This window comes from Jaculus jaculus, chromosome 5 (assembly GCF_020740685.1).
Source record: "Jaculus jaculus isolate mJacJac1 chromosome 5, mJacJac1.mat.Y.cur, whole genome shotgun sequence".
NCBI classification, from domain to species: Eukaryota; Metazoa; Chordata; class Mammalia; order Rodentia; family Dipodidae; genus Jaculus; species Jaculus jaculus.
The window spans coordinates 65,198,150-65,208,764 of record NC_059106.1 but is presented as its reverse complement, the minus strand read 5'-3'; the positions used below and the strand labels follow the sequence as shown (position 1 = coordinate 65,208,764).

The 10,615-nt window shown below is 45.2% G+C and overlaps 1 protein-coding gene across 2 annotated transcripts; it reads left to right on the top strand.

Moving 5' to 3' along the window:
* The first annotated feature begins 275 nt into the window (after positions 1-275).
* On the top strand, positions 276-9,899 carry Ndufs5 (NADH:ubiquinone oxidoreductase subunit S5). Of its 2 annotated transcripts, none has more exons than XM_004665194.2 (3): positions 276-433; positions 5,004-5,221; positions 9,686-9,899. In XM_004665194.2, the coding sequence occupies exons 2-3, from the start codon at positions 5,006-5,008 to the stop codon at positions 9,788-9,790; spliced, it is 321 nt and encodes a 106-aa protein (XP_004665251.2). In that variant the 5' UTR covers positions 276-433; positions 5,004-5,005; the 3' UTR covers positions 9,791-9,899. The 2 variants fall into 2 exon arrangements, with proteins under 2 accessions (XP_004665251.2, XP_045006382.1); XM_045150447.1 differs by lacking the exon at positions 276-433 and adding an exon at positions 445-597.
* Positions 9,900-10,615: the final 716 nt, after the last annotated feature.

Here is a 10,615-nt window from a genome sequence, read left to right as displayed (position 1 = left end):
TGGCGGTTATATGCTTTAACTGAAGGGGAAACTGAGCCCCAGTGCGGACCGGAGACATTCCAGGCTCGCACAGAAACGCCATCGCCGGACCTTGCTCTCACGCGCCCGGGTTCACGGAGCAACGGCTCCGGGCGACCAGGGCCGGAGGAGGCAAAGCAGCTCGCGGGTGGCCGGGCCAGGCCGTTCCCCCACCAGAGAGCGCGAGACCTCGCTCGCTCACGCCGGCGGCCGCGCAGACTCAGGCCGAGGCGACGTTACGGCGCTTTCTGGGGCGACACGATAACGAGGTCGGCTCCCGGCGCCGCGCTGCAAACGTCGCGCGACGGTCGTCCTTTGCGGCAGGCGTCCTTTTCGGCAATACGTCTGCTCGGTCTTCAAGCCGGTTTGTCGCGAAGCTGCGTCCAGGAGGAGACAAGGGCACTGCAGGCCCACGGTAGGGAATGTTTCTATGCGGCACTTCAGGAGCTTCCCTCTGAGGTGTCCTTGACACGTTTCCTCCTGCTTGATTGAAGTGGCCCTTCCTCCCAGGCTCCAACCGTGGGTGTGCGCTCGGCCTTCACGGGCCGCCGTCCCCGCACCTCCCTTCACTCACTCCAGGTTAAGTTAGCTTTCTGCTGTACTCAGGCTTTGGCTTTGGGGCTTGGCCTGACACCCACGCTCTTTTATCCGGGCACTTGAAGTGTCTGCGGGATGTAGGCCTCCTTCTCCGCCACTCTTCCTACCTGTCCTCAGATACACCCAGCACCTCCAGCGGTAACCCCTATGGCCCCGCGGGGACGCTCTGCCCGCTGATCTTCACAAGGCGAACTCTTTTTAATATTCTGTCTATTTATTTGAGAGAGAAAATAGGCACACCACGGCCTCCAGCCACTGCAAACTCCAGATGTACGTGCCACCTTGTGTATCTGGCTTTGCGTGGGTACTGGGGAATACAACCCGGTTCTTAGGCTTTGAAGGCAAGTGCCTTAACTACTAAGCAGTCTCTCCAGCGCACTGGTGAACTCTTAGATATCTGAGACATTTGCAAGTTTCTGGGGGCTTCCTCCGAACCCCACCCAGGTTACTTCCATAGAGGGTTCCCAGCGTGGCTCTCTAGTTCCTACAATGAGCTACCGCCTTCCTCCCTCTCAGAAAATGACTGCAAGATTAGGAAGAATCCTTTAAAAGGGCTGGAGAGATGACTCAGTGGTTAAGGTGCTTGTCTGCAAAGCCTAACCACGCGGGTTCACTTACCCAGTACCCATGTAAAAGTCAGATGAACTATGTGTCCCAGGCATCTGGAGGTCACTTGCAGCAGCTGGAGGCCCTGATATGCACATTGTCTTTCTCTTCTTGCAATTACGTAAATTTTGTTTGTTTGTTTTTGTTTTGCAGTGTAAAGTTTCACTCTAGCCCAAGCTGACCTGGAATTCACTACAGAGTCTTGGGGTAGCCTCAAACTCACAGAGATCCTCCTACCTCTGCCTCCCAAGTGCTAGGATTAAAGGCCTAAGCCATCATGCCCAGCGTCTTTTTTTTTTTTTTTTGACAACTTACATAATTATAGACACTAAACCATGATAATTCTCTTCCCTTTTCCCTTCACAAGTCCACTCCATCATGTCCCCTCCCCCTTTCCATTAGTCTCTCTTTTATTTTGATGTCATCATCTTTTCCTCCTATTATGAGAGTCTTGTGTAGGTTGTAAGAGGCATTGCAAGGTCATGGATATCCAGGCCATTTTATGTCTGTTCGATTGCATTGTAAGCAGCCTTTGTCTTCCTTTGGCTCTTACATTCTTTTTGCCACTTCTTCCACAATGGACCCTGAGCCTTGGAAAATGTGATAAGAGATGTTTCAGTGCTGAGCACTCCTCTGTCATATCTTCTCAGCACCAGGGTGACTTTTGAGTCATGCCAGAGGTTACTGCCATCTGAAAAGAGGAGGTTCTCTAACCAAAAGTGAGAGTAGGACTGGAGAGATGGCTTAGCGGTTCAGGCGCTTGCTGGCAAAGCCAACGGACCTAGGTTCAACTCTCCAGGTCCCACGTAAGTCAGATGCATAAGGGGCACACACATATGGAGTTTATTTCCAATGGCTGGAGGCCCTGGAATACCCATTTTCTCTCTCTCCCTCCCTCTTCTCTGTCTCTCAAATAAGTTTTAAAAAAAAATGTTTTTAAGTGAGAATAGGGCTGGAGAGATGGCTTAGCGGTTAAGCGCTTGCCTGTGAAGTCTAAGGATCCCAGTTCGAGGCTCGATTTCCCAGGACCTACATTAGCCAGATGCACAAGGGAGCACACTCGTCTGGAGTTCATTTGCAGTGGCTAGAAGCCCTGGTGCGTGCTCGCTCATACTCTCTCTCTCCCTCCCCCTCTCCCCCTCCCAGCCTCGTTCTATCTCTGTCTGTTGCTCTCAAATAAATAAATAAAAATAAACAAAAAAAATTAAAAGTGAGAGTAGCATTAATATGTTGGTATGGATGTTAAGAGAGATTTTGTACTGGGCAGTTTGGTGAACATAATATATGTGTTTTACTAGACACCAGCAGGCCTTACAGCCTTAGGGCTCGTGACCTCCCCATCATAGGTGTTCAGTATCAGGCATGTGCTGTGTAGCGGGCCTCCAGTCCAGTTAGTGAGTGGTTGGTTTTATCCCATAGCAGACATGCCACTATTGCACCTGTTGGTTCATTTGGCCTATTTTTTATACCGGGCATGGTGGTGCACGCCTCTAACCTCTGTACTCGGGAGGCATAGGTAGGAGGATCACCATGAGTTCAAGGCCACCCTGAGACTACATAGTGAGTTCCAGGTCAACCTGAACTAGAGTGAGACCCTGCTATGAAAAACCAATATATATATATACACATATATACATACATACATACATACATACATACATACATACATACATATATATATATATATATATTTTTTTTTTTTTTTTACAAAAGTGAAATTTAAGCCAGGCATGGTGGCGCATGCTTTTAATTCCAGCTTCGAACTCAAGGCGATTCTCCTACCTCTGCCTCTCGAGTGCTGGGATTAAAGGCGTGCACCACCATGCCTGGCCCCTTTTCAGTTTTTTACTTTTTTTTTTTTTTAATATTTGCAAGCCAAGAGAGATAGAACAAAGACAGAGGGAATGGGCACACCAGGGCCTCCAGCTACTTCAGACTCCAGATACATGTGCCACTTTGTGCATCTGGCTTTACATGAGTACCAGGGAATCAAACTCAGATCATTAGGCTCTGAAGGCAAATGCCTTAACTGCTGAGCCATCTCTCCAGCCCTCCTTTTCAGTTTTCTTAAGTTTTTCTTTTGTAGTCTTTCTCTGAAATTATTATGAATTTGCCCTGTATATTTTTTCTCAGTGGCTGTTATCAGCATTTACCTATTCTTTTTTTTTTTTTTTCGTTTTTCAAGGTAGGGTTTCACTTCTAGTTCAGGCTGACCTGGAATTCACTATGTAGTCTCAGGGTAGCCTTGAACTCACAGCAATCCTTCTACCTCTGACTCTTGCGTGCTGGGATTAAAGGCATGTGCCACCACGCCCGACTTACCTATTCTTTTTTTTATTTAAGTATTTATTTATTTATTTGCAAGCAGAGAGAAAGAGAAACCAGACAGACAGAGAGAAAATGGGCACACCAGGCCTGTAGCCACTGCAAATGAACTATAGGTTCATGTGCCCTTTGTACATCTGGCTTCTGTGGGTCCTGGAGAATCGAACCTGGGTCCTTTGGCTTTGCAGGCAAATGCCTTAACCGCCATACCTATTCTTTTTCTTAAAAAAGAATATTTTTAGAATTTTTAAAATATTTTAATAATTTGAGAGAGAGAGAGAATTGACACACGAGGGCCTCTAGCCATTGCAAATGAACTCCATATGAATGTGTGCCACCTTGTGCATCTGGGTTACGTGGGTACTGGGGAATTGGCCTTAGGCTTCACAGGCAAATGCCTTAACTGCTAAGCCATCTCTCCAGCCTCATTTACCTATTTCTTTATTGTTTTATGTTTATGTTGTTTGGAGTTTGTTTCTTAGCATTATTGAGCTCTGTCCCTCCTCTTAAAGCATCATTGTCTAGTAAGAAAGACATGTAAGTAAACAGTTAATTACTGTGATGAACAAAGCACTTCTATGGGTCGTTTTCTTCAAGCCCACTTTAGAGAATTGGGTTCCTTTAGTCAAAAGATAGTTTTTTCTTTTTTATTTGAGAGAGACAGGCAGAAGAGAATGGGCATGCCAGGGCCTCCAGCCACTGCATATGAACCCCAGACGCATGTGCCACCTTGTGCATGTGGCTTACATGGGTACTGGAGAATCAAGCCTGGATTCTTAGGCTTTGCAGGCAAACACCTTGACTGCTGGAGAGAGATTGCTCAGTGGTCAAAGATGCTTGCTTGCAAAGCCTGACAAGCCAGAGTTCAATTCCCCAGTGCTGTGTGAAGCTAGATAAGCAAAGTAATGTGTGCTTCTGGAGTTTATTGCAGTGGCAACAGACCTTGGCACACCCATTCTTTCTCCCTCTCTCCATTCCTTTATGTTTGCAAATAAATGAAATATTTTTAAAAGTCCTTATCAGGGCTGGAGAGATGACTTAGCAGTTAAGGCACTTGTCAGCAAAGCCAAAGGACCCAGCTTTGATCCCTCAGTACCCACGTAAAGCCAGGTGCAAAAAGTGGCACATGTCTCTGGAGTTCATTTGCAGTGGCTGGAGGCCTGGTGCGCCTGTTCTCTCTCTTTCTGTCTCTCTCTGCTCCTTTCTGTCATAAATAAATAACCTTATCAATATACATTGTTCTTAGTTCTGGTTCACTTGTCCTTGAGTTTTATGAAAGCCCCAAATTACTGATCTCTAGTAAACTGGGAGAACCTGTTTAATTACAAAGTTTGATGATTGGGAGAATAGGACTTTCTATAGGGCTTATCACAATTAACTGTCTTGTTTTATTCTCAGGGATGTCTCCTTTGCTTACTGCCCTGTTGCATTCTTACTGTCTTTATTTTCCATTGCAGCCATGCCTTTCATTGACGTGCAGAAGAGGCTGGGCATTAGCCTAGATAAGCACTTCACAATCCAAAGTTCTGAACAGCCCTACAAGATTCCTTCCCGATGCCATGCTTTTGAAAAAGAATGGATAGAATGTGCACATGGGATTGGCGGTACCCGGGCTAAGAAAGAGTGTAAGCTAGAGTATGATGATCTCACAGAATGTTTGCTTCGATTCAAAACGGTGAGGAAATGGAATGGAGATGGGTGTTGAATGTCACACACACATACTTCAGTTACTTTTTTTTTTTGATTTTGGTTTTTCAAGATAGTGTTTCACCCTAGCCCAGGTTGACATGGAATTCACTATATAGTTTCAGGGTGTCCTTAAACTCACAGTAATCCTCCTGCCTCTGCCTCCCGAGTGTAGGGATTAAAGGCATGTGTCACCATGCCCAACCAGTTACTGTCTTGTTTATTGGTACTGGAAATACTTTTTGGTTTGAAACAAGGTCTCATATGTCCCAGAATGGCCTCAAACTCATTATGTAGCCAAGGATGTCCTTGAATTTCTGATCCTCTTGCCTGTACCTCTCAAGTGCTAAGATTAATGTGCCACCACACTCATTGCTGGGATTGAACTCCAGGTTTTCTGTGTGCTTGGCAAGCACTCTGCCAACTGGCTACATCCCCAGGCCCCTGAAATGTATATCACTGGTCACTGGGCAGTGGCTTGCTCAAAATGAATTGGCTTTTTTTTTTTTTTTGGAGTTGGCATAATTTTTGTGGTGAAATAATACCTTCTTTTGTTAGGTACTAAGACAAGGAAGTTCATGTGCCTTCAAAGCTGAGGAGAGCCCAGTTTTCCTTATGTTTTTCATCCCCCAAATTTTTCATACCATTTCACCTTGCTATAGCCACCAACTTAGAAATTGCATGTGTGTTCATATTTTATTTTTATTTTGTGTCTTTTTTCATTTTGGTTTTTCAAGGTAGGTTCTCACTCTAGTCCAGGCTGACCTAGAATTGACTATGTAGTCTCAAGGTGGCCGCCAACTCACACGGCAATCCTCCTACCTTTGCCTCCCAAGTGCTGGTATTAAAGGTGTGCACCACCACTCCAAGCTTTTATAAAAGTCTTATTTTTCATTGGTGTATAAAGAATGTCAGCTACCTTTCTGAACCTTCATTGGAGAGAAGAGGTTAAACCTGGCAGATATATTACAGTGAATGTGACATAACAATCTAGATCTATGTACCCACTGAAGAGGATAGAGGCATTGAGATTGTTGAAGAGAAAAAAGATCTTAGCAGCATCATACCCTTCTCCTTCAGAGTTGAGTGAATCAGATGGCATATTAGGCTCTATTCTCTCTTAAATTTTTGGGTTTGGGCCATCCTTTTTGCTTTTTTTGTGTGTGTAGGGGTGTGTGTGTGCACACATGCTCCAATAATAATGAATAGAAATTTTGTATTTCAGTTAGGTGTTGTGGTGCATGTCTTTTTTATTATTATTATTATTATTATTATTATTATTATTATTATTATTACTATTAGTTGGATTTTCAAGGAAGGGTCTCCCTCTAGCCCAGGCTGACTAAAATTCACTGTGTAGTCTCAGGGTGGCCTCACACTCAAGGCAATCTTCCTACCTCTGCCTCTAAAGTGCTGGGATTAAAAGCCTATGCCAGCCGGGCATGATGGTGCACGCCTTTAATCCCACCACTGGAGAAACAGAGGTAAGAGGATTGCTGTGAGTTCAAGGTTAGCCTCAGACTACACAATGAATTCCAGGTCAGCCTGGGCTAGAGCAAAACCCTACCTGGTAAAAGAAAAAAAGAAAAGCGTAATCTACCATGCCTGGCTTTTGTTTTTGTTTTTGTTTTTGTTTTTTTAAATATATTTTTGTCTATTTATATGTGAGGAGAGAATGGGTGCACCAGACCCTCCTGCTACTACTAATGAACTCCAGATGCATAAACCAATTTGTGTGTCTGGCTTTATGCGGGTTGGGGGGAATCAAACTCACATCATTTACTGCTGGGATATCTTTCCAACCCTCCTTTTTCATTTATTTATTTATTTATTTATTTATTTATTTTTGGTTTTTCAAGGTAGGGTCTCGCTCTAGCCAAGGCTGAGCAAGAATTCACTACGTAGTCTCAGGTGGCTTTCAACTCACAGTGATCATCCTACCTCTGCCTCCTGAGCGCTAGGATTAAATGATGTCCACCACATGCCTCCCCCCTGCCCCGTAGGGTCTCTGCTGTAGCCCAGGCTAACCTGGAATTCACTCTGTAGTTCTAGGCTGGCCTGGAACTCACAGTGATCTTCGTGCCTGTACCTCTTGAGTATTGGTATTAAAGGCATGCACCACCATACCCTGCTCATTTATTTTCTTTTTGAGACAGACAAAATCTTTTGTAGCCCAGGTTGGCCTTGCTGTGTCCCTAAATAGTCTTGAACTTCCAAACCGCCAGACTCTACCTCCAAAGTGCTGGTATTATAAGCATACCACTGAGAGGCTGAGGGCAGACCCAGGCTACATGATAACTACCAGACCAGCCAGACCTGTATAGCAAAAAACATGGGCTTGGGGCTGGGGTGATTGATGACTTAGTGATTAAAGGCATTTACTTGCAAAGCCTGTAAAACTAGACGCAAAAAGTGGCATAAACATCTGACATTCATTTGCATTGGCAAGAGACACTGGTGTGCACACACATACACAAAAAAAAACACACACACAACAGGCCAGGTGTGGTGGTGCAGTCCTTTAATCCCAACACTTGAGAGTCAGAGGTAAGAGGAACACAGTGAGTTGGAGGTCACCCTGAGCCTACATGGTAAATTCCAGGTCATCCTGAGCTAGAATGAGACCCTACCTTGAAAAACCAAAACAAACAACAACAAAAATAGGACCAGGCATGGTGATGCACACCTTTAATCCCAGCACTCAAGTGGCAGAGTCTTACCTTGATTTGGAGGCCATCTTGGGTTTTTTTTTTTTCCCTTTTTCTTTTTCAAGGTAGAATCTAACTGTAGCCCAGGCTGACCTGGAATTCACTGTGTAGTCTCAGAGTGGCCTTGAACTCATGGCAATCCTCCTACCTCTGCCTCCCAAGTGCTGGGATTAAAAGCATGTGCCACCACACCCAGCTTCAAGGCCATCTTGGGACTACATAGTGAATTCCAGGTCAGCTTGGCCCAAAGTGAAACCCTATCTGGAGTGAGGTGAAGTGAGGGGCAACAGGCTGGCCTTAAACTTTCCATTCTCCAGTCTTAACCTCCTAGATTCTGGGTTTACAGATGCCTAGCAGCATCTAGCAGTACCACCATTCCTAGCACACTACTCTGTGTGTGTGTGTGTGTGTGTGTACACGAATGTGTGTACATATACATGTGTGCATACTATAGCATGAATGTGGAAGTCACAGGACAACTTGGGTGTTGGTCTTAGCCTTCCACCTTGCTTGAGGCAGTCTCATTTTTACCACTGCTTTATTGGGCCAGCTGGTGGTGAGCTTCTGACGTTGTTCTATGTCCTGTCTCTGCCTCCTGTCTTGTCATAGGCATGCTAGCCCAAACTGACCTTGAATTCATTGTGTAGTCTCAGGGTGGCCTCAAACTCATGGTGATCTGCCTACCTCTGCTCCTGAGTGCTGGGATTAAAGGCGTGCACCACCACGCCTGGCTGTAGACTTTTTTTTTGAGGTAGGGTCTCACTCTAGCCCAGGCTGTCCTGGAGTTCACTATGGAGTCTCAGGGTGGCCTCTAACTCACGGCAGTCCTCCTACCTCTGCCTCCCGAGTGCTGGGATTAAAGGTGTGCGCCACCACGCCCGGCTAGATTTTTTTTTTATTTGAAAAAGAGATAGAGTATGAGGGCTGGAGAGATGGCTTAGTGGTTAAGCACTTGCCTGTGAAGTGTAAGGACCCCGGTTCAAGGCTCGATTCCTCAGGACCCAACGTTAGCCAGATGCACAAGGGGGCACACGCATCTGGAGTGCATTTGCAGTGGCTGGAGGACCTGGTGTGTCCATGCTCGCTCTCTTTCTCTCTCTCTGCCTTTATCTCTTGGTCTGTCATCTCAAATAAATAAAATAAATAAATAAAAATAAACAAGAAATTAAAAAAAAAAAGATTATGAGCATGTCAGGGCCTCTAGCCACTGTAAGCTCCAAATGTATGTATCACTTTATACATCTGGCTTTATCTGGGAACTTGGCATTCAAAGGGTCTAGGGCCTTTAACCACTGAGTCATCTCTCCAGCCCAGCACCTGGATTTTACTCATGTTCTGGGATTGTTTTTTGTTTGTTTTCAAGGTAAGGCCTTACTCTAGCCCAGGATGTCATGGAACTGTAGCTCCAGGCTCGCCTCCAACTCACAGCCATCCTTCTACCTCAGTCTCTCAAGTGCTGGGATTAAAAGCATGCACCACCATGCCCTGCCTCAAGTTCTTTAAAGGTGAACTTTAGGATTGAGGGCATAGCTCAGAGATGTAGCATTTGCCTTGCATGTGTAAGGCCCTGGATTCAATCTCCATTGTGGGAAAAGAAAAAAAGGAGTTAAATTTCATCTTATGGAACCTCTTAGAAGAAAAGTATTACAGAGTTTAGTTGTGAAACCAAAATCTAGCTCTCTCTCCCATCCTCATCACTTCCTGGTGCCTATTCCCTCGACTTAAGTGAAGTTTTTCTCTGACAGATGAGGCGCATGGAAGCTATCAAGAGGCAGCGGAATAAGCTGATGAAGGAGGGCAAGTACACCCCTCCACCTCACCACTTGGGCAAGGGGGAGGCACGGCCCTGAGAGCAGCTGATGGTGACTGCTTTTCTCATTCTCCATTTTCCACTGGGAAGATTGCTTCATGAAAACCTCGTCATTAAAGTATGTAAAAATAAAGGATTACTCCATCCTATTTGTTCTATTTTCTCTTGGGCCATATTTTGTGATTTTTTTGGCTTATGGAGAGAGAGAGAGAGAGTGTGTGTGTGTGTGTGTGTGTGTGTGTGTGGTGATATATATATATATATGCATTTATATGCCCTTGCAGTGCCCCACATGGTTGCCTGTGATGGCCAGAGCAGAATGTCTGGTGTCTCACTCCATCACACATCCACCCTTTCTCATTTTGAGCCAAGTCTCTTGGTGATACGAGAGCTTACTGCTTTTCACGAGCCCAAATGATTCCCTGGTCTCTGCTCCCCTGTGTAGGACTGGGGTTATAGGCATGCACATGGTCCTGTCCAGCTGTGTACATGGGCCGTAGAGATTTGAGCTTAGCTTCAGGCCCTCATGCTTGCACTGTAAGCACTCTTAACCACTGAGTCATCTCGCCAGCCCGTGGGCCATATTTTTAAATAACAATATTGTGTGTTTTTCAGTTTTTTTTTTAATTTTTATTAGCATTTTCCATGATTATAAAAAAAAATCCCATGTTAATTCCCTCCCTCCCCTCCCCCCCAGTTTTTTCTTTTAACCAATCATTTACATTGAGCCAGGGTCTTATTGCTCAAGCTGGACTCCTCAAACTTGCTCTGTTTTTTAAAAAATTTATTTATGGGCTGTAGAGATGGCTAGCGGTTAAGCACTTGCCTATGAAGCCTAAGGACCCTGGTTTGAGGCTCGATTCCC

What these genes read in the sequence shown, in the direction of transcription:
- Ndufs5 (XM_004665194.2), top strand. Translation starts at nt 5,006, where the DNA reads ATGCCTTTCATTGACGTGCAGAAGAGGCTGGGCATTAGCCTAGATAAG. An exon ending in GTTTGCTTCGATTCAAAACG is followed by an intron (nt 5,222 to 9,685) that starts GTGAGGAAATGG and finishes TTTCTCTGACAG; the next exon opens with ATGAGGCGCATGGAAGCTAT.